This window comes from Mycteria americana, chromosome 11 (genome assembly GCF_035582795.1).
Source record: "Mycteria americana isolate JAX WOST 10 ecotype Jacksonville Zoo and Gardens chromosome 11, USCA_MyAme_1.0, whole genome shotgun sequence".
NCBI classification, from domain to species: domain Eukaryota; kingdom Metazoa; phylum Chordata; class Aves; order Ciconiiformes; family Ciconiidae; genus Mycteria; species Mycteria americana.
This window is the reverse complement of record NC_134375.1, coordinates 23,861,650-23,885,105: the sequence shown is the minus strand read 5'-3', so window position 1 is coordinate 23,885,105 and position 23,456 is coordinate 23,861,650. Positions and strand designations below refer to the sequence as shown.

The 23,456-nt window shown below is 52.5% G+C and overlaps 1 protein-coding gene across 1 annotated transcript in view; it reads left to right on the top strand.

Annotated features, from left to right (window-relative positions):
* Nucleotides 1–23,456, top strand: part of NCKIPSD (NCK interacting protein with SH3 domain) — a 57,792-nt gene that overhangs the window by 6,425 nt on the left and 27,911 nt on the right. The window contains exons 2-3 of the mRNA XM_075513966.1: nt 17,333–17,445; nt 19,465–19,666. Of these exons, the coding sequence (XP_075370081.1) occupies nt 17,333–17,445; nt 19,465–19,666 (315 nt within the window). The remainder of the gene's footprint in view (nt 1–17,332; nt 17,446–19,464; nt 19,667–23,456) is intronic.

Sequence of the window (23,456 nt, the reverse complement as noted above, 5' to 3'; positions counted from 1 at the left end):
TGCACAGTGCTGTTGTCCTGCAATTTTACTGACCGAATTTGTGTTTTTCGGGCTGCCTGCTGTATGGTCTTTGAATGCTTTTCGTCAGGAGTAGATGGCTAGGCTTCCTTCCCTGGGTTACATCTGGAAGATGATCAACTCCTTCCCTGGGTTACATCTGGAAGATGATCAACTCCTTCCCTGGGTTGCATCTGGAAGATGATCAACATCTCGGTGCAAAGGGAAGAACTGCCAGTTTTGGACTAGGAGTATCCATTCCAAATGGCTAGCGAGGTGCTGACCCCGGAGGAGAGCAAACGCGGGCACCCTTCCTCTCGCCCCATTTGCAGGAAAAAGCCTAGTAACGACTGAATTGCGTGTGGTTGTTGAGCAAGGTGCCTCTGTAATGAACGTACGGGAATCTGGATTCTCCTCAATTCTGCCACCAGCTCGCCACGGGACTCCACGCGAGTGGCTTTCTTCGCCAGACCTTGTCCCCCTGCCTGTAAGTGAGGACAGGGGCAAGAGGCCCCGCGGGAGGGTTGTGGCTCAGCTGAATCTCTCATTAATGTTGCAGTTGAGCGGATGCAAACTTAAGCTGATCAACGCTGCTGCCAGCCCATGGGAAAGGACGTTGTGGGTGGCTGCCCAGCAGCGTAGGTACGTCTCTAAAGTAACAGTGCTAACGTCAAGTCAAGCTGGTGGATGTGCTACGCAACAGGTCTGCTGAAAGGTGACCCACCTTCAGCCATCGCTGTCTTCTGATGCTGCAGAAGATCCGTCTTACGCTGTCCTCACCTTGAGCAGGGCTCTTTCTGAGCCAAAGGGGGTTGGCAGATGTCTTCAAGCACGAAGCCTGAATGTCTCTGGGCTTGTCGAGCTGCGCCTGCTCCGTGCTTGTGTTTGTGCACCTCTTCTCACGATCCCACTCCTGTGTTTCCTTCCAGGATTTCCAGCATCTCATCAGATAAACTCTTAGTAGAAAAGAAAACAGGAGGAGAGATTTGTATTGAAACCAATAAAACAGAAAGTTCATGGAAATTGTTTGGGTTTTTTTTTTTTTTGTGATTGTTGCTCTGTGTGAAGTTCAAAGGGAGCAAGACACTGAAGAGCAGGGAGAAGGAATTCATATTGCTTGTCCTTGGAGGAAGATGTGCTGGTGTTAGTGATGACGGGAAAACATCGTGAAGGACTCTCCTTGCAAGAGAAGAGTAACCTCCGTGCTCGGAGCAGGCTGCGCGCTAGGGAAGGCTTTGGCAAAAGCAGACTGTATCGTGGTCACTGGCTGACCTAAGAAGATCCCTTGCAAATTCTGGGGCATATTAATGCCTGTGGGGAAAGTCAAATCCCATGGTGTAACGTGGGTATTTACATCTGCCGGTGGCTGAAACACGGGAAACAGCTGAACCTGTCTGTTGAGGTCGCTGTTAGGAGAGCTCTGGTTCTGGCACAGGGGCAGCCTCCTCTTTTTCTTCCTTACTTGTGTAGCTCAGATGTACATAAAACCAAACAGAATTTTAAAGAGCATCCCAGCTTCACTCTCTCATGAAGGATTTAAACCTTGTCATTCCCAGCCAGGATTATGTATTCAGCATATAAGCTGTCAGCCTGGGCGCTGGAAAAGGGGTAAATTCCAGGAGGGGTTTATAAGGAGCGAAGTACGAGCAGCCTTAGCGTGCAGCTATAGCACTAGATAGTCCGCAAGACTAGACTTCACAGATGCTGACATCCTACGTGGTCAATGCTATAACCAAAATTTTACAAGCCACAGGTTCTAGCAGAGCTCTGTGTGCAGAGGTTTGTAAATTAAAATGCATGTGCATTGCCTTTGTTCCAGAGAGAAGACCTTAAATTGAGGCTTTCTTCTTGGCCGTGGCTGTAACAGTTGGTTCTATTTATTTCACTAAAGAGACATGTTTGTATGCGGACTTGCGAGGGCTGGAAGCCTTTGCTGTTGGACTGGGAGATCAGCCCCGGTTCGCAGGCTCTCGCAGACCTGCCCCGGTTTTTCATGCCTGATCTCTTTCGAATGGCTTGCCGCCTGGTGCCGTGCCGAGGAGGACGGGGCAGGGCTGCCTGTGCCGCTCGCTGCCTGCACCGGACGGTGTTCGGTGATGAGAAAACGTGGTGGAGACTGCTGCGGTGCCGTTGGGGAGAGACGCTGGTCCAGCTGGGCTGGCGGTACGCTGCTGCTCGTGCTTGCTGTTGTTGCCTTTGCTGAGGCTGTGCGTGCAGACTGCCGTGCTGATGGACGTTAACCTCTGATGGGGAAGGAGGTCCCGTTTCCAGGGCTGGCCTGGTGAGTGGAGATGACAAAGCAGCGTCACAAGGCCCAGGAGAAATAGTTGAGCTCGCTGCTGGGGCTGGTCCTGAGCGCTCCTGCTAACGGGGCGCAAGAATCCGTTTGGTCCCTGCGCGGTGGCAGGGAGCCGGCCCTACGGGAGGACCCCGCTTGGTGCTTTCTCCATGAGTTGGCATCTGGAGCTGCAAAATGCTCGTTGTATTTAGCGGAAAAATTCTCATTTGAAGTAACGCTCTGTTTAGGTCCACTGGAAATTCTTTCTGCAGAGCCTGACCACCCGCGTTGCCTCTGGTCTTGAGCTGTGGGAATTGCGGTGGGTCCTGGTCCTGCTTCTGTAGGAGCATCGCTTTGCTTTCCTGGCCGGTGGCTCACAAATAAAGTTTTGACCTTTACTTGTCAAGCCTAATTCGTCTTGATTTTTATCACATGGCAAAACCTTTGGTGTTTGTTTGTTTTTTTTTTTTTTTTTTAAGAGCTTTGAAACTTGCCACGTGAGAAGTGGAACAGAGGACCCGATTCATGACTGCATCTGTTTCTCTCCACTCCCCTTCACCCCCTCATTGCTTTCCTGCCACGGGGCTGTTGAGCACTGTTCTGGGCAAAGCTCCGTTGACGCTAACGGAGAAATAGCGTTGTCCCAAAGACAAGACCCACGGCAGCAGGAGAGGAGCGTTGGCTTCATTTCAGCTCTTCTGTGTTCGTGCCCTGCGATGCAGAGCTCGCTCGGCAGAGCTGTTTGCTTCCCTTGCAAGGGAACAAAGTACTAACGCTTGTCCTCTTCTGTCACAACGCTTAAGCGAGAAGGGGAAGTAAAATTTTGGCAGTGTGGGCTTTTTAGAATGAGGTGGGAAGTTCATGGGTTTGTTTTTCCTGGTTATTTGTTTGCCTGTTGAAGTTGTTTAGAAGAAGTTGTCGCTCCCTTCCTCCTTGGAAGCTGCTTACTTCTTGGTGACCGAGTTGTGAAGCCTGTGTCCTTCCTCCTGCCCGTCTGCTACAGCCGAAGGGGCAACGTCACCCAGCTGTGAGCGTGGTGAGCCCATTCCTCGGGCTCAGGCTGCCTTTCCTGCTAGCAAGAGGTGCTTTTGAGTAGGTGTCTGTCCGTGCTGACCTGCCGATGGGGTCCCACCTACCCTGCTTCGTCCCCCTTTCCTGCTGAGGCCGGTGTGCGCGAAGGCGGTCTGCGAGACAGTGATTTTTGTGCCTGTGATCTGGAAATGCCAGCACAGGCTGATGTTTTAGTTTGTTTAGCTACTCAAGAGGTTCAATTTAAAAAAAAAAAAAAAAAAAAAAAAAAACAAACAAAAAAACCAACCAAACAAAAAAACCAACCAAACAAAAAAAAACCCAAAAACCAGCTGTTGGACTATGCATTGCTAGATAATTCCAGGCTGCGGATCGCTTCTTGCTAAATCATTGGTTTGAGGTTCAGATTAGATCTCTTCTAAGTAATAGCTGTTAATTATTTCTTGGGGTTTTTTCTAGTACAAGTGGGGACAATGCCTTGTAGTATGGAAACCTGAGGGCAGGCCCCAGCTCCAAACCTTCTATTATATTGAATTAAAAACAAAGGGATGAGGGAGAAGATGAGGCAAGAGCTGCAAAAATAGGCACTCGCCCACGAGGAGGAGGGGATCACCTGGAAGCTGGGATGATGCCTTGATGAAAAGGTCTTGAATTCTCATCTGTTGGGTTTGCACGTGGGGTGATAGACCCACAGCTGCTGCTGCGGTCGGGTGATCTCCCGCCGTTCCTGCCGCCTGCTCGAGCTCCTCTGCCCTCGAGCTCCTCTGCCCGTGCTGCCAGCGACAGCTCAGCCGCCGAGTTGCGTCCTCCTTCTCTGGAGGTGGGAAGAAGCCTTGGTGGACCACGCAGGCGACTTTGACCCACTCGCACGTGGAAGATGGAAGCGACAGTGGACAGGTTTTCAGGGCGGAGGGCTCTCCGCCAGTCGAGTTCAGTGCGGCGTCTGTGTGCTGCGATGGTTGTACAGGGAACCGTGGCAGCTCTTGTACGAACCAGATGGCTGCCCAAAGAGATCAAGTTGAAGCTCCCCACCGAGCAGACAAATGCAGACCTCCGTGGCCTCTCGGTCTGGTGTGGTGACGATTCCTTTTTGGGTAAACTCGGTGAATGTTGTGGTTTTCCAGGCTGCTTGGAGATACCCTTTTCCCCTCTCCTCCTGAGGAAAGGGTGTGTGTTTGCAGGGGGACGGAGGGGTACCATGGTTTGAACATCGAGTGTGCTATGCCCAGGTCATAAATCGCACGCGGGTGACAGGCTGGAAGGCAGGCCCGCGGTCCCTTTCCCTCCGTGCCCGGGCTTGGCTGTCCCCGAGGAATACGTGGGGAGAAGCTCAAGTATCAGGGAAGCCCACGTTTTTAGCATGTAAAAAGAATAATTGCATGAAAACCCAGTACCTCAAGTAAGAATGATGATCATAAAAATTCATTACCTACTTAATGCAGAAGCTTAGGGATTTCCCTGAGCCTGGCCGATTCAAAGTGTTTGTAGCTGAAGACTTTCTATTTGACATCAAAAAAACAACATCCCTTGAAGTGCTGGGTTCTGAGTAATGAAGTTTTTGCCCGCCCCAGAATCACCTTTATTGACTTAAACTGAAAAATGCATCTCCTTTAATTTGCTTTTTGAATTGATTTCATGTGTCTGTCTTCCATTAGCTTGATGACAGGAGATAGCAGCAGCATTGAAGTAATTGTGCGGTTATTATCAAGGGGCCTGCACCGTATAATTCTTTACATCAGGGATGGAAAGAGACCCCTCAGCATCCAGTTTTGGGAAACATCATCTTGTCTGTGGTCTCGGGCTCCCTTAGAAGCATTGCCCAGTGATACGGGCCGGCATCCGAGACTTTTACATGCACGAACACGTGTGAACTGGCTGTATTCTTGAGCTCTCGTGCAGAAGCTTAAGATCTCAAAATGATATCGAGCTCTGATCACTTTAAAAGCTTTTAAATGCTATTACTATACTATTAATGGCTGAGCAAAAAAGTTCTCCCAACAAAACCACTGTTGGCAATGTTTGGTCTTGTGTGACTCTTCAGATGTGGAGGACCACCCAGCCCTCTCGTAGCTGGGCCGTGGGGAGTTACGAGTGGCGAAGGGCGGTCGGCCTCGACCTGGAGGACTTTGGGGTGGGGGAAGAGAGACAGCGTGCCCGTGGGTTGTGCAACCCGCACAGCTCGAGAGGTACTGTAGCCCCTCGCTTGCTGTCGTGCGGCTTCCACCACCTTCTCTGCCCCTTGTGCACCGGAGAGGTCCTGCTCCGGACCTCCTCCCTGGGTCGGGTGGGGGTGAGCCGAGTCCTGGCCATCTCCTTTCCTGCGGGATTTGTCCCACTGGAGATGGGCTGGGAAGATTTCCTGAGATACAGCAATTCGCTCTCGCCGCCGCCGCCGAGCGAGGTGGATGCTGACGCGGGTGGATGTGGCACGTGAAGAGGCGGATGCGAGCGAGCGATGCTGTAATGCGGCGTGTGAGCTGGGTGAAAGTTTTGCGCGTGAGAAGTGAACAGTCCAACAAATGCCGGTTTTCTTGTTCGCTGCCTCGGGAAGTGAGGAAAACAGGATTACGGCTGTTCTGCTGCCTGTAGCACAATGTCCTGAGAGGACATTCCTCTCCTGTTCCCATTTCTTCGTGTTTTCTGGGGAGCCTGTGCCAGTCTAAGCTGCGAAAGGAGATGGGATTATAACTTGCAGGGAGAGCAGGAGGCTATTTTTTCCCTGCAGATAGCATGGGACACTAATAAATTGCTTTTCTTCCGTGACTCACCTCCTACTTCCTCATAGGTGAAATGTCAGCAAATCCACTTGAACCCTTTAATCTTTTTTTTAAGGTAAAAAAGCCCACTAAACAAACCCCAGAATTTGTTCTTGAACTGAATCTGGAGATAACAGCAAGTTAGCCTCCTTCCTCTGATAAACATAGCTAAACTTGCAATTCTCAAGGTACTTTTGTAGGTCAATGGAAACTGTCAGCCTGTCTAAGTTTTGTAGCACAGAAAAATCGCGTGCTGGCCGCTCCCACTGTCTGCCACCCAAAAAGCACCTTGGGAGGCTGCAGGCTCTTTAGGTCACAATTTTCTGGGGGGTTTTTTTTGCTCTGTCTTTATGATCATGCATGTGACAGTTGTAAGACACCGCTATAGATCTCAGTGTATCTTCATTTATTTTGGGGCATGAGTTAGCATTAGCTTTATCATTGTCCCAATAAAGCTCGATTGCGTTGACTCCCTGCATTTTGGTGAGTGTCTGGGTGCTGATTACTTCAGCAGAAACATCCACTTCACCGGGAATAAATCCGCTTGCAGGAGCAGCTCTCAGCTAACGAGCACGTTGGCATACTTGGGGATTTCGTCTACGGTCTATTAACATGATCTACCTCTTGACAGCGCAGCCACGTGGAGTATTTCAGCCCCTCGGCTACCCCCTGCACCTGCACCCTCAACAGTCTTTAAATGGCTTTGCTATAATTAGCCGGCACACCTAACCGTGTAATTTTTGTGTATGGCACTAATAAGCCAGAAGCACGAATAGCATCCCCTGTTTGACAGCCCTACTCTGAACGTGTGGAAATGTAGAGCGACCGAAAGCCGTGGTAGGGGAGCGAGGAAGATGCCTGTTTTCTTTCGGAAGGAGGTGTTCCCTCTTGCCTTAGCTTTGCAATGGCCACCTGAAAGCAAATGGAGGGTTATCTTTTACTGGGAGCCTGGCTGTCATACTTCGTGTTTAAATCCCTTAATGAGTATTTTGTACCCAGGTTGAGGTCGTGAAGGCTGCTGGCAGCCGGAGGGAGGTTGCTGGCACTGGACGTGCCGTTCTGCTTGGGTGGAAGACTCGTCTGGGATTCCCGTGCTGGGAAGTACCTGCCCAGCACAGGGGGGCTGGTCTGTACAGCCTGAAAATGTTGGGGAGGAGGTGGTTGGGTATCCTGGGGTTCCCTAGTAGTGATATTTCAGATTCCTGTGCCTGTGATCTGGGGGGGGCTGTGGACAGAAGAGAAATTGCTGGTGAGATCCATATTATGGGAACATTATCTAGAAATGAGGGGGTTTTTGGGTGCCTACTTTGGAGGAACTTTGTAACTGTGCTTGCTCTCCTGGGTCCCTGGCCTGGAACATCATCTTCTCCCAGGTAACAAGTGATAGGACGAGAGGAAATGGCCTCAAGTTGAGCCAGGGGAGGTTTAGACTGGATATTAGGACATTTTTCTTCACTGAAAGGGCTGTCCAGCACTGGAAGAGGCTGCCCAGGGAAGGGGTTGAGTCCCCATCCCTGGAGGTATTTAAAGGACGTTTGGATGAGGTGCTTAGGGACATGGTGTAGTGGTGGGCTTGGCAGTGTCAGGTTTACGGTTGGACTCAATGATCTTAAAGGTCTTTTCCAACCTCTATGATTCTGTGATCATTAGAGGGAGAAGTCCTCAAGGCTCGTGGTCTACCTGATGTGCCTGGGAGTTGTGTGGAGGGCTGATGGTAAAAGGGCCGTTTGTAAGTGATCCCTCCACCTTGGAACAAGGTTTGCTCCGTGGGAGCGTGGAGCTGCTCTCTTTGAGCAGAGGGACGGCACAAACCCAGCCTTTCTGCTTGCTGTTACTCTGCGGTTGCTTGGAGCAATTCTAATCCTGATACCAAACACTCGGGTTTTTCCATATGGTGGTTTGGGGGTCGTTTTATGTCAGAGTAGGTCGCGGATACGATCTGATCGCTTCACTGCGATGAGCTGCGTTTCGGGTAGGGTGAGCAAGTAACTTGAAGAAGAGAAATGCTCATTACAGAGGAAAAGCGCTGGGTTTTCTGTATGAGTTAATGTGGTTTCTGATCCTGCCCTGCTGGCTTTCTTTTTATGTTGGGGTGTGCAGGGGGAGCTGCATCCCTTTATGGCAGAAGCAGCAGCGTTTACGCTGTGTGCAGAGCCCAGGACACAGGAAAATTATTTTCTAGCCAGACTATTAACTGATCCTGCAGCAAGCCAGCTGCCTTTGATCCTTCCGACTGGAATCATCGTTATTTGGGGAGAGCTTTCCAAGGCCTCTCTCAGGTTTGCTCATGGCAATGCAAGGCAGGTTTCCGTCGTTGCAGTGGCAGCTTTGCGGGAAGGAGCACCGGCTGTGCCGGCCTGGCAGCTCTGGTCCCAGTGCTGCTGAAAAGATTCGCGTCTGGTTTACAATTTTGTGCAATTTACATCTGTCCAGGAATAAAACTAGCTGATGACTTCCCTGTGTTTGCCCCGTGAGGACTGAAGCTCTTTTCCCTCGTTAGCGGCTTTAATAAAGGACATACGGCTGTTCATGCAGCCGATACCAGAAAGCTGCACTTGTTCTCTGGGTGGCAAACTCGAAGCGTTCGTGCCCAAGCCCAGAGGCTCTGCGCCCGCTCGGATGGAGACCTGTCCACCCTCCTTGCCCTTCTCCCTCGTGCCTGGCCAGCGTTCCCGGGTTGTACGCCTGTGCCCGCCGCCGGCTCCGCTTTCCCGTGTTCACTGGGGCCGAGACGGCAGGTCGATTTTCTTTTCCAGTCTCCCCTTTCCTCTTAAGTCAATAAGAGACGCTTTACAATTTGTCCACCGTTTTGGGTTCGGGCGACACGGTAATTGTGCTCAACGAGCGTCATAGCTGCAGTTTGCCGCCTTCTGTCCCTTGCCAGAAGGTTGGTCACGGGAGAGGGAGGATTTTGGAAGAAAAGCTGATAAATCGCAAATTCCCTTGCGAGATGAATCTCGAGTTATTACCTCCTTCTCAAACACGTAACTGCACGCTGTTAAAGCAGTGCCAGTCTGGCATGCAGGAGGAAAGTCCCTTTCGGTTACCACGTCCATACGTGCTCTTCTCTTTGCACATCGGTTGGATTGCAAACCCACTTGCAGTTTTTCCTGCTTGACCCCTGGAGACTTTACTTACTCGATCCCCACGTGCTGGAAATGTACTCCAGGGCGGAGGCGAATGGGAAAGGAGAGAGTTCTCTTGAACATGGCAGAAATTTGAATTTCTTGGTCCTGCCTCTTGTATGACTGTCACCTTTCCAGCATTTTGCTACAATCTCTGCTATGGAAATAGATTTCGGGGAAAACCAAACCTTCCTCCTTGAATGCCGGAAGAGGAGCCAGAACTTGCACGGTTTCCCAGGCTCGTTTCTTCCTCTGGGCTCTGTCCTTGCCCCTTGTCCTGGCAACGCTCGGCAAACCTGATTAACTGCAGAGACTGTTTCTGCGGCTGGGTCTTCAGCCCACACCCACGTTTTTGCCAATTCAGTCAAAGGTGGGCTGAGCCTAGCACCTTGTAGTCTACCCAGCACTCCGGGAAGTTAGAAATTAGTTGCGTTTTTCATCATACTTAATATAGGGGCTTTCTTATGTACCTGTGCTAATTGCATGCAAGTGATCTAGGAGCTGTGCTGAATCTCAGTGAGCAAAGGGCATCTGTACTGGGGTTTTTTGGGCTACCAAACTGAAGATTGTGCAAAGACTGGCACGACCCCTTCTTTTTTTGCAACGTTTAATGCTAATATGTCAAGATGCTAATGCTAAAATGCTAAAAAGCTTGTTAGCTTTTAATGCTAAAAAGTCCTAGAATAACTGCTAGCGCTTCAGTGCAGCGTCTTTCCTTTCCACCTTGATGCATCCTGGTTCATAATCCTGAGCTTTCATCAAAGTAGAGGCTATCTGCAGTTTTCTTTGTCAGTGTAGATCGTAGCTCTAATATGTGTGTGTGTGTAATTTATACATATATATATATATATAAGTAGAAACATGAGTTTTCCCTGCACAGATGCAGTGTTGATCATGTCTGATATTGGCTTGGCTTGACAACGACGTGTCCAAAGGATGCCGGACAGGTAACCCTAAAGAGAGGGGCAGCTCTCTTTGGCGGCCGTTCACCTGCGACAGGCTGAGCCAAAGGCCCCCGAAGCATCGAGAGCGGTAAGAATTAAGGCAGCAGAGAACGACAAGGTATGGAAGGATGTGTGGACTGCTTTATTTTAAAAACTTCTGTCTCCGCTTTTATCCTCTTAGCGTGTTTTGGCTTAAGAGATGTGTTCTGGTTACTGGAGGGTGCAGAATTACGAGGGGAAGGAATCGGTGGCCGATTCTGATCACCGTGGCCAGTAAACAGGGTCTGAGCGTGGCTGGAGAGACCCGGGACGAAGCATTTCCACCTTGGAAATTTCCGCGTTGCTCCTCAGCGTGTCTCTGCCCCCTTCTCTCTGACCGCCAAGCTGCCTGCTCCCGGGAGAGAAATTATTTGACGTTTGGTGGTTGTGCATCCCTCTGCCTTCGGGGGCTTGGTTATTCCAAATGCCGCTCCTGCCTGTACTGTCCCTAGTTAGCGTAGCTCTTTTGCCAGGAACTCTGCCTTTTGCTTTAGCATGATTTGCGCAACTTCAGCCCTTTCCCCGGCTATTCTTGCTCTCCGTTTCTCATTCGTGCAGGCTCTCCGCTCGAGCGGCCGCTGTCAGCGCACGGTGGAAAAACACCGATCTGTTAGAAACCCGCTACAGCAGAGCAGCGGGAATGCCAGCTCTGTGTCTGGGCTGCCTCTTTGTCAGAAGAGCTCAGCCATGTCTTTGTTCGCTCGGGAGTGACTCAGAGATGGTGCAGGTTTGTTTGGAGCTTTTCTCATCTTATTCGCTCGGTAACCAGGACGGTTGCCCATTGTTTCACTTGCGTTTTTATCACGCATTTTTAAGCGCTACAAGGCACAACATCTTCATGCCGACAAGAATAAGTTAATGCATAGCTCTTAGCCAACAGCCTGGGGACTAAAAATTTCTGATTGGGGCTGCAAAAAGGGGAAGAGAAAGGAGCTGAATTTCCGACAGCAGTGCAAAAACCAAGACTCAGCCCGTTTGTTTGAGCTGGGCGGTTCAGAAGGGGGGACCCCTATCTGGTACACCGCTCTGCCGCGGACAAAGGCTGGTTGATTTTTGTAAATTGCTGCAGCGCTCGTTTAAATCTGGAAGGAACACAGCGTGCAGACTGTCTAACGGTGACTGGGGACGAACGGCGCGTGACCTAAGAGGTGGCGTTCGTCTCCGATTTGAGTTAACAAAGAACCAGCCTGTGCCTGTGTACGCCAGCGGGATAAATATCCCAATTTCAGCAGTGGTCCATGTCGGTGCAGCTGCGTGAAAACTGAGCTGTCACTGGAGACAAAACTTCGTCTGTCTTTTGTTGTTGTGTTGCGAGAGCCGGAGCGATGACGTGAGGGTGAGAATCAGCAGCCCTGCCTGGGCACCCCTACGGCTGCAAAAGCAGCTGCTGGCGTGAGGGCACCGGTGCCTGCGCGTGCAGAAGAGCGAACGCCTTTGATCACTGAAAACTGGGGAAGCAGGAGGAAAAAAAATGCCATGTTTTCTTGGATCAGCCCCCTGCGGAGGCAAAGAAAAGCCTGCCATACGTTAATGGGCCACTTTCATAAACGTGGGAGTCTCGCGCGCGCAGGGTGGCTCAGCCTGTCTGCGCTGATGTAGCTGTCAGCCTGTTTGTCTAGAAAACGCTTTTCAGAAAGGTATGATTATTCTAGACTGTTGAGCAAGTTCTTCTGTGCGAGCGCATTTAAGCAAGGCCGGCGGTACTTGTGGAAGGACTCAAAATGAAGAGGGAGGAGGGCGACGTTCTCGATAGCCCCGGGAGAGCAGGAGAGGAGGTCGTGCTGCCTGCGCAGCAAGGACACCGACAGCGTTTTCCGAAACGCTCGGGTCTCTCATCAGCCCGTTCGTGGGGAAGCAGAGGTGTCCGACACGTCCCGTGCACGCGCGCTCTCCTTGGGGAGGCTGCCCTTGCGGCAGTGAAGATGAGAGCAATGCGGGCCGTGGGGGTGAACGCATTCCTGCCTGCGCACGGCCGTGCCTCCCGTTGGCCACGCTTAGGTACCCTTAGATGCTTAGAGACATCCTGGAAGGATGCTGCTTAAAAGCCTGGCTTTGGCCCTGGGAAAGGCATCCCTTCCCCGCCTGCCTCGGGCCGGGGGGCATGTGGAGCACCCCAGGGCTGTGCTGCGGTCTGGCTCTGTCCCTCGCCGGGTGGGGAGCCCCATCCTGCGGACAGGGCCGGGAGGAAATCGGCAGCGGGCTCTGGGGAAGCCCTTTGTTTGCTCGCGTTATTAGCAAGGAGGGAGGAAGTAATGATTTATTGATGCTTCTGTGATTCTCCTACACTGGGCTATGAAGGAAGAAATTCTATTTCCCGGCTGATATGCATGGCTCTAATTGAGCTGTAACTTGTTCCTGCAGGGTGCCGGCGGTGCCCCCGGTTCTCTGGCACGGCACCCCGACAGCCAGCCTAGCCTGTGATCGTCCAGATCGCTGCTCTGCTCTTCCCCTGCCTCCTGGTGTAGCCAGGCTGGCCGTGACGGGCTCTTTATAGAGCCCAGCGCTCCTCTGCTGCAGCGTTTTATTCGATTAAACCAGAAATATCAGATAGAGGGGGTGGCGGCCACTCCTTTCTGGGGTGAGATGCCACGTGAACGTGGATCGATACCTCACCAAAATACCCCTCTGTTTTCATGGACTGTTGGGCAGAAGCTGGTGTCCCGTTGATGCCTCTTGGCCGCCCTGTGCCACCCCACACCGACCCAGGAGACCCCTGCCCTCGCCCCGTAAGGGCGGGCACGCAGGGCCGGCACCTTCCACCACCGCCATTGCCCTATCCCTGCCCCTTCTCCACGTTTCGGGAGCCGCTGGCGGGGCTGTGCCGCCGGCGAGCTGGTAACCGGTGACGGATGTAGTTAACAGCCAGCGTGCTGCAGTGGATGCTCGGGGCTCTGCCAGCCCCCGCCCCTGCGGTTACCGGCACAGCCTCGGTAAATCCCGCCGAATTCCTGGGCTTTACTCGGTACGTCTCCTCTGACAGCACGCTGTACGGCGATGCTCTTTTCACGCGCTCCCCTGCTGCCGCGTGAGCCTCGGCTTAGTCCGTGATGAGCAGGGCTTCATCTCTGTATCCCGGGGCGTGGGAGGGGGCAGGGGCTGGATCCCGGGGCAGGGGCTGGATCCCGGGGCAGGGGCGAGAGCAGGCTTCTGGGCACCAACCTCTCCTGCCTCAGCTCAAAGGCTCTGCTCCGTCACCTCGGTGCCGGTTTGTGACCTCTCTCTTTCGCGGGCCGTAGAGCTGCGCGTTGCCAGGATTGCCTGCGAGCGCGTGCGCCGCCCGGCCGCGCCGCTCGGGATCTCTGCCCGCCCGCGTCCCAGCCGCGAGCATCCTCGGATGCTGGATGCGGGCAGGGATCCCCTCCGGCGCTGCGGAGTGACTGCTCTCCCTAGGCTGCGTGGGGAGAAGGGCGAGGCACGTGCGTTATCCTGAACTGCTGTGAGCAGGTCCTCCCTTGAGCCCTAGGGAGGAGGGGATTGTTCCCCAGGGCTCTGTGCTGGGGCCTGTCCGGTTTAACATCTCTGTCAGTGATCTGGACGAGGGGATCGAGTGCACCCTCAGTCAGTTTGCAGATGACCCCAAGTTGTGCGGGAGGGTTGATCTGCTGGAGGGTAGGCAGGCTCTGCAGAGGGACCTGGACAGGCTGGATCGATGGGCCGAGGTCAATTGTATGAGGTTCAACAAGGCCAAGTGCAAGGTCCTGCACTTGGGCCACAGCAACCCCATGCAACGCTACAGGCTTGGGGAAGAGTGGCTGGAAAGCTGCCAGGCAGAGAAGGACCTGGGGGTGTTGGTTGACAGCCGCCTGAATATGAGCCAGCAGTGGGCCCAGGTGGCCAAGGAGGCCAATGGCATCCTGGCTTGTATCAGCAATAGTGTGGCCAGCAGGACTAGGGCAGTGATCGTGCCCCTGTACTCGGCACTGGTGAGGCCGCACCTCGAATGCTGTGTTCAGTGTTGGGGCCCCCCACTCCCAGAGAGACATTGAGGGGCTGGAGCGTGTCCAGAGAAGGGCAACGGAGCTGGGGAAGGGTCTGGAGCACAAGGCTGATGGGGAGCGGCTGAGGGACCTGGGGTTGTTCAGCCTGGAGAAAAGGAGGCTGAGGGGAGACCTCATCGCTCTCTACAACTGCCTGAAAGGAGGGTGTAGAGAGGTGGGGTCGGTCTCTTCTCCCAGGTAACAAGTGATGGGAGGAGAGGAAATGGCCTCAAGTTGCGCCAGGGGAGGTTTAGACTGGATATTGGGAAATTTTTCTTCACTGCAAGGGTTCTCAAGCACTGGAAGAGGCTGCCCAGGGAAGGGGTTGAGTCCCCATCCCTGGAGGTATTTAAAGGACGTTTGGATGAGGTGCTCAGGGACATGCTGTAGTGGTGGGCTTGGTAGTGTTAGGTTTATGGTTGGACTCGATGATCTTAAAGGTCTTTTCCAACCTATACGATTCTGTGATTCTGTCAGATTGTAGGGGAGACATCGACAAACCTGACTTTTGTCCCCGCGCAATCCATGCTCCTTTTAACCGCAACGTGTTTTTTTTTGTCCATCCTCTTCAAACAAACAATGCCATTTTGGTTAACCCGAGGAATGTGCGGATTCCTTCTAATCACATGATTTATCCAGGATACTGATTTCTAATTTTTTAAGTTTATGACTATAGCACAGGGGATCCCCAATGCTGGATGTCCTGCAAACCCCGAATGCGAGGCGGCGCCCGTGCTGAAGACCCTGTCCCCTGACCAGCTCAGCTGAGCAAGGGGGAAGGAGGTGATTCATGAGCAGCATCCGCAATGTCACAAAGTGCAAGTGGCAAGTTAACGCTGCTTTTTTTATTCCAGCCCTTTTGACAGGGCCCTGTTAATAGAGGGTTAGGGAGCGGCAACAAGGGAAGGAGCACAGCAGCTAAAAGCCGGTTGTCACAGCGCTGCTGCGTTAGCGTGAAAATGCTGTGTTTTATCAGAGAAGAAGCGGCCTCTCCGTAACAAATGGCATCGCGCAGCGAGTAGCAGCTCCAGCCCGTGGATTCCTGCGGACGACGTCGCCGGGCTCTCGGGGAGAGACGCTGAGCCGCTCAGTAGGATTCAGCGCTCCGTACCGTGATCTTCCCTGGGAAGATCAGACTGAGAGAGGTGGAAACCCGTACGGGTGAAAGCCTGGCAGGCTGGGGGGGTGAGAGAAGGCGGCACGCAGGGGTGCGTCTCGCGGAGGGGTGGCTTTGGAGGGGACGGTGGTGGGTGCGGGGGGACTACAAGCGGGGCATCGGGGAGCACGCCAGGGCGGGCGTTTGGAGGCTGTAGCGGGAGCTGTGTTGAGTTTTGGGGTGGGAGCGGCACGGGGGCGGGCGGGCGGCGCGGGCGCTGCCCTGGGGACAGCAGCGCTGGAGACTTCTGCGCTGCTCCCCTTTTGCAGAGAAAGGGTGCGGCTTGCCATCATTTTCTCTTATTTTCTCAGAAAATGAGGTGCATTCCCTGAAGTAACTTGCCTTTCCTTCCAGTGCTCCCTTAAAGGTGTTCAGCTGAGCTTTGCTCCATTTCCGTACTTGGATCTGTAGTCAGAGCTGGTGAACGCTCCCTAGGCCGTGCGGGGCTGCTTGGGGGCCGCATCCCAAAGCTGGGCTCTGAGCGTTGGTTTTGTCCTTGATCTGATACTCTAATGAATTTGGTAGATGTATTTTAACATACCTGGTTTTATTTTTAAAGTTGTCCCCAGTTGCTTTTCTCCCCCTCTGTCTTTCTTGGGAAAACAAACCAACAAAAAAAACCCCTCCTAAATTTTTCTTTTTCAAAGCTGGGTATTGCAGAGGGGGCCTCTCATCCCCACCTTGTTTGGAGGTTGGTTTTGTTGTTTTGTTTTGTTTTGTTTTTTCCCCACAGTCTGCAGTTGCTGTTAATTCACATTTGGTTTAGTAATTAATCAGGATATAAATAATACATAGCATGTTATCAGAAAACTGCATGCCGGTGCGATGGAGGCAGGCACTTTCAGCCCCGGCGGGGAGGGCTTGCCTTCTGCTGCTCCGCAGCCCCCGAAGGCCAATTAAGGTGCATCCTTGATGAGATTCCAGCCGCTCCTTGGCTGGATAAATGGTTGCTCTGATGCAGGGAGGGGGGGAAAAGCGAGCGAAAGTGAAGGGGGTTTTAGCGTTCAAGCAGCTGCGGTGAGTGCTGGGGTCCGACCATTCCTCTCCTCTCCTGCTCCTCCCCGGCGTGCACGGGCTGGGGCTGCCGGCGGCGGCACCGAACGGACGGCGCGGGCACCAGCAGCAGTTTACGGAAGACCTGTGGGTCTGCTGGATCCGGGGCAAAGGCTCGGTAGCATGTCCTTTGCCTTCAGCCTTAGTCCTGTAAAAAGGTCTTTTCTTCTGAGGGCATGTCCGCTGTCGATCAACAAAGCCTTGAAGAATGTCCCAAGCACGGAAACCCGCTTTACCTTCCCGTGCCCCTTCGCCACAGCTCTCCCAGCCGCCCGTGTCAGCCCGGGGAATGACGTCTTTGGTCTGTCTTGCTTCAAGGCTGGTGTTTATTTCAGCTGCAGTTACGAGTGCTAAACTGGCTGGCAGGAGGAATAAATGTTGCTATGACAGTTTGGGTGGAGATCTGGAAAAGGCACTTCAAGCTGCAAAACAAATAAAAAAACCACCAAGAAAAAAGTGAGCAAAAATGCAATCCCAGAGCCAACGGACTCTGAAGGTCACCAGATTTTGACTAGGTCTGTAGCACTCACAGCTGTGTATTTGCTCCGTAGCAGGGCATCGAGAGCAGAAAGACTTGAGCTTGGGATAAGCTGGGCTTTGCAGTGGGATCTTGAAAGCTCCCTGCAGCAGGCTGAATATTCAGAGCTGCTGCATGGGTCTGAAGCTCTGCCTCTGGTCTTGTCGTGATCGCTGGACTTCGGTGCTTGTAACAGTGACGTTCTTTTCCAACCGTAAACCTCGAACGGGCAGGCTCAGTTTGCAGCACAGCTTCAAATATCCTTCCTTTGGAGGAAGGAGGGAAAAGTGAGATGGTGCTGAGATGGTGTTCCGGCTCTGGGAGCTGGTTGTTGGCCGTTTGGCTCGTGCGGTGCCCGCTCTGCGGGTTTCACACACCGCGGGCTCTCCTGCCGTAAGCTCTGGTGCAAAAGAACCGCAGCTGAAGCAGCGCAATAACGTGCGGGACGTTGTGTTTCTCAGGTGCTGGAGCAAGATGTGGTTCTCCAGTCTATTGACCGTGCCATTGAAGCTGTGCACAACGCGGCAATGAAGAATGGGGGAAAGTACAACCTGGAGCAGAGAGATGTCCTCCAGTAAGTATGACGGGCGTCTGGGAGAGACGGCAGATGGAGGGTGGTCGGCGTGTGATGCTGGTGGCTTTTCTGTTCTTGGGGGTCAAGTTGGACGTCGTTGATTTGAGTCCCTGCGCTGCAAAGTGCTCATGCACTCGGAGAGCTTCCCGGCGTTTGAGCTGGTAGCCGGGGCTGCTCCTCTGTCAACTGGGTCCAGCAAAGCAGTGCCTCGGTCTCCCCCCTCTATCCCTGCGCATGCAAAGAAGAGAAAAACTCTCTTCTGTAGGCTTGGAGGAGAAATCCAAAACCTTTCCCGATGCATTTTTCTCCTCTCTACCAGCCAGGAACTGTAGAGGTGGTTGGCATGTGGCACAAGGTCCTTAATACGTTCTCAAATAATTGCTTGTGAGGAGAATTTTTGTTTTTCTCTGACACCTCACACTCTGCGCTGAGGCACGCTGGTGTAATCTCAGTTGAACAGCGATTCTAAAGCGCAGGCAATTTCTGAAGCTCGCAGTGCAATATGTGACTCTCCCCCGAGGAAGAGGCATTTTTCTCCAGCGAATTGATGAATAAATCATGGGTTCTTGCAAAGCCTCTTCCTTCCTCCCCCAGAAGTGCTTCCTTAGTTCTTAATGAAACTGGAGTTGGTGTTCAGAGTAATGTGACCCATTCTGGTATTGTGGGATAATGGCTGAGGTGACTTAAAAATTAGAACTTACATTCACACTGTTAGGTAAGGCACAGCATTGAAGAAGCTCCCCAGGTGGAATGCAGCTGACATGTAAGGAATCCGTTCCACGGGAGTTCCCTAGGCCTGCACCCTTAGATGTCGGTGACGCCAGGGGACCTTGGTGTGCGGACTCTGAGAGGCGCTGCCCGGAGGGTGGAGCGGTGTGGAGATGCCGCGGCCAGGCTCTGCAGTAATAGGGGAACTTAAAGGTGTCATGGAACCGATAAGCTGCATATTTACTACCCTGGGCCAACAGCCTGTCATGTTTTTGACAAAATGCTGTCCTTTTGGTGAACTTTGCTCATTATAACATCATTATAATACCAAAACACACCTCCATCCCAAAAGCTCCCCGCCTCCAAGGTGCGACCACCCCTCACTGAGCTTGCGCACTGAATTTTCCTAGCTTATACCTTTAAAAGCGAAGCGAGAAAACTTTACACCAATCCTAAACAAAGGTATGTATGACTAGAGTCACTCAAGCTCCACCCGAAAGGTGAAAGACAGTACAAAATGGTTTAAGAGAAAGAGAATGGTAGGGAAGACACCATCGGGTACCACTCTGACGTCTGGGATCAGTCGACGGGCTGAGCCTCTCTTCCCCCCCATCGGGACGCCTTTGGGTAAGAGTCGAACGCTTGGTTATACCAAGGGCCTCCCTGGGAAACTTAGAAATCTCTCGAGTCGCTTTATTATCTTTTAACGTGTTTGTGTCCGGCCGTGTTACTCATATTCTTGATATACGCGTTGTGTCTGGCCGTGTTATATACGTGTTTGTGTCCGGCCGTGTTATTCATACTCATATTCTTGGTATTTGTATGTGCTTTGCAGACAGTGAATTTATCACCGGTAACCCAAAGAATCTGTGTGTCTGTTGCTCTCATAAACTGCACTCTTCACTGCTCTGGCCGTGATGGTTCCTTCAACATGACCAGACTGGGGGGTGTAAAAAATTAACGCTGTCGCCTTAGCGAAAGCCCTGAACTGATAAGTGGCTACACACAGAGTCCTTAGAAAATAAACCGTTGACCAGGTCTGAGACTAAGACTGGACCCAGCCGCACCTAGACTCCTCTCTGAGAAGGAGTTTAGAAAGCAAGGGGGTCCTGTCTGAACCTCGTGACTCAACGGGAGGGTTCCCCCCCAGCCACTCCTCAGACTCCTATTTGTATGCGACAGTAACCCTTAACGCAACAGGTATATATAGCCCAAATGCAATAAATCACTTAAAAATATCGTTTAAATGTTGCGGCACGGTCGCTCCCTTCCTTTAGCTTTGTTGTTCCTGATGTCGTCGTTCCCTTTCAGAAAACTGATCCATCACCGGAAGGAGACCGTGTCCCGCAAAGGTCACTCTCCCACGCCGCAGGGGATGGTTATGACGCAGTCCTCCAGCGATCACCATCTGGATGTGGCACGGCAGCCCAACGGGGTGTGCCGGACGGGATACGAGCGCCATCACAGTCTTCCAAACACCGAGTTCGAGGAGGAGGATGAAGGTCTCTATCAGGTAACAGCAGCTGGACGCTTTCTCGGTTCCTCCTTTGGTGGCGTGACGTCGCTTGTCCTGTTTCATAAAATGCCGTTGCAGCTGAAGTCACAAATCGCGCGTTTGTGCTGCTTCCCTGGGATTACTGCAGTGTAAATTGATGCTGTCTCCAAGAAGTCAGGAACAGTCCCTCTGCCACTTACACTTGTGATGCTTTTTGGGATCCTTGAGGGTCCGTGGTTTTACGGTGACATGGGAGATCCGTTCTATATTGTGTGACTCTCTTGACAACTTTCTAAAAGAGTTGCAAGCTCCCCAGAGAATACTTTGACAAACAGTTTTGACGTGAGCAGCAGAACTCCCTCCGAGTACTCAGCACTGCTTTGTTTCCCCCTTGTTAAATCTGCACAAAATCTTTGGTCCTGAAGCATTTTACCTGCTGTGGCTGCCTATTTTTACTACTCAAAACATAAAAAAAAAAAAAAACAACAAAGATCCTGCTTTGTCTGAATGTTGCTTGTCATGATGAATTAAAGGTAAATTGCAGGAAATATGATTTAGAGCAGATTTTTTTCTCTCGGCGCCACGCAGTTCCAAGGTTGCTGCGCGGCGCCGGCGAGGCTTCAGCGTAGCGGCCCGGGAGAGATGCGGCAGTTGCTGGGGATGACTGATGCGGCCGATTACGCTGTGTAGGTACAGCTGGGCGTCGGGGCTAAAGGCGCCGAGCAAGGATGAGCACGGAGATTTTTTTTTCTCCTATAGATGAACACAGGCACTGTAGTTTTTCTTCATCTCTCTGGGATAAGCGGAGGCAGTGTTTATAGGGTACTGATACGCTGTCAGTCCTAGCAGATGAGGCTCGTTTTACACTTGAAGAACGGCGAGTCTGCAGAGACGAAGGGTAGCTCTGGCTCATGCGGAACACGGCAATCCTTACAAACCCCATTTTTCTCCTTGGCATTCGTTTTCTTTTCTGGGCAGCCAAACCAGCTCCATTCTCAAGCCTGTGCACGACAGGCTAAGAGGATGGAGCCCCTTACGGCCCATTCTCCGTGCCGATTCCCTGTCTTCATCTGGTCTGTGGTTTGGTCGCTTGCCTAAAAGGAGCAAGACAGATTCCTTGGCTGACAAAGAACAGTTTCTGTCTGGGCGGCACTGAGGATGCGGTCAAAGGGCTTCCAGCTTTGCCCTGTGCTGAAAGGGCTCCTTGAGATTTTAACAGCTCAGTCGAGGGATTTCCTGTGCGCTTTGAAAATCTAAACCAGAGGAAGCAGCAGCGCTTTCTTCCACTGGTTATGCAGCTGCCTAAGAGGAGACCTACTGAAATCTAAACTTCCTCACTAACTCCGGAGAAGCAGAGGTCTCGGGATGTGCTTTTCACTGCTTGGGATTTTCGGGTGCGTTCAATGTTGGCATCTGAAAACTTAAGTAAAATTCGAAGTGCCAGTTTCCTGTCAGTGCCTTTGCTCCCGGGGCTGAACGGGCTGAAGTACTTGGCGATGGCACCCGTGCCGAGCCTCTCCCCAGCTCCTCCGTAGGTAGCGTGAGGTGGCAAGGTGGGAAGTTAGGTACCAGCTGCCAGGGGAGGAGGTCGGGCTCTCAGAGTATTTTAGTCACAGTCTGCTGCATTTGTGTGTGCTCAGTGGGTTTGTGACGCTCGTCTCCAGAAGCCTTCGCTGCAGACCAGCGTGTGTCTGGCTTGGCAGAGTTTGCCTAGAGGAGGTGGTGGGTGTGGGATTATTGGTTTGGGTTTTTTGCTTTGGATTTTTTGTTTGTTTGTTTAAAGATTCCTACTATACTAGCATAATTCCCAGTTAGAGTTGAAGGAGTGGTGGTGGCCTCTGCCCGCCCGGCTGGGAAGGGGATGGGAGTGTTGTGATGGAGTCGGCTCTCGTCTCAAGCGGCGCAGGGAGCAGAGCCTCTGCTAGCAGTCCCTGCAGAATGGAAAAGGAGAGGAAGCACACGGTAAAATCTGTGGATTTGGGGAAGTTCACAGCCCCCTTGTAGAGGCCTGGGGAAAGGGACGCTTTCGACACACGTATAGGCACTTCTCTCTGGACCCTTGGTAAGGTCCCTCCTCTTCTCCCCTCTGGCCAGGAGGGGTCTGAGCCACAAGGACTCCTGCACGGTCACCTTCCCCACGGCAGCTGGACAGAGGATGTTTTCCCCCCTTTCCTGCCCTTTCCTTGGGGGTTTCGATGTTGTACATCCTCCACTTGGCCCCACGCAGCGGCTGGGACGTGGGGCGGAGGGAGGGGATGGCCGTCGCAACTCCTGACCGTGGGGCAGCTCACAGCTCAGGCAGGCACCAGCACGGGGAAATTCATCTGATGCTTCATGTCTAAATGAGGCTGGCAGGGCTCTGAGCTAACATTAGCTGTACATCTATTAATTTAAGCACTAGTCTGTAATAGCTGTGTTAAACTTGCATGGTAAATTTGGAAGGGCTAATGAAGCCGTGGAAATACCTCGGAATGACCCAGCCCTAGCTGTCTCCAATAATGTCGTGCTGCTGCTCTAAGCTCTGAGCCTGCCTGTCTGCTAAATCCCGCTGCTGCGGTAACCGTGGCCGTGCCGTGCCAAGCAGCTCCGACTCGTGCTGTTAGCTCCATCGCGCTGCAGAGAGGGCTCTGCTTTTAGCACAGCTGAGCTTTCCGCATTTGGGACCAGCCTTCCAGCCACGCGATGCAGAGACCCCTCCTGATCTCTTTGGCCTCTCTCAGCTGTGCAGTCTCTTTTTGGACCGACACGGATCATTTTTGAAGCTGTATGCAAGTATCGTATAGCGTTTTACCCAGAGAACAATGTGGGATGGATTGACAAGAGCAGAAGAGCTCAGGCTGGGAGCCTGCAGCGGTATCTCGTACTAATCCACCAGCTGAAGGCGCTCGTAAAGAAGCGACTTGTTATGCGACGTGGTAAAAGGTTGGATGTATCGGGTGTTGGGTGGGAGAAAGGGACTGAGAGACCCCTTTTTAGGAGTCTTTGTAAGCTGTGCAAACCGCTGTGTCTTCACTTGTCTGGTGGGCTCCGGACGTGGGCTGCGAGCACCGCACTGTCAGCTTATGGCGTCGGGTCTGAACATTTGAGGTGGCTCCTGGAGGCTCCTTGTTTCCAGGAGTATCTTTGCTCCCATTTCAGAGGAAGTTTCTGCCCTTCCTGGATCCAGGGGAAAAAAAGTACATTTCTCATTCTCCTTGTTCTGAGCTGTTTAAAATAGAGACCTTTCAGGGGCCTGTCTCAGTTTTTCGCTGCGGGGACTGGCAGTGCTCTGTGCAGCGTTATGGGGCTGTGCAGCACTGACGGGTCACAGCAAAACTTCTCTTCCAAGGCCAAAGAAACCTGGGAAACTGGCACCGTGAGATGGTCTGGATGTCACTATGGTAGGTAGATTCCAGCTGGCTTCAGCCTGGCTGAGACATTCAGGCCATCACCTCCTTTCCCTTCCCGTGCTGCCCTGGGCGGTTTTGCCGCAGGCAGCGATTGCAATATCCCATAAAAACAGAGGTGCGTTTCAGGCAGCGGGCTCTGAACCGCAGAAGTCCTAAGAGACCCCTAAGAGGCTCCTGGCCCCGAGCCGGTGGGATGTGAGGAGAAGAGTATTGATGCAACGTGCTCCCACCTAGCTCGGCCGCCATGTTCAGCAGCGTCCTACTAATCAGAGGTTAACCCTGAGGTTACGCCGCACCGGCGTAATTCTGGGTGAAAGCGATGTCGGCGATCGCGGTGTCTGGATCTGACAGGAAGAGACGAGTGCAGGAATCCGGGTCTGTAGCTCATACACCGCTGGCTCGGCATTCCCAGTGGAGGA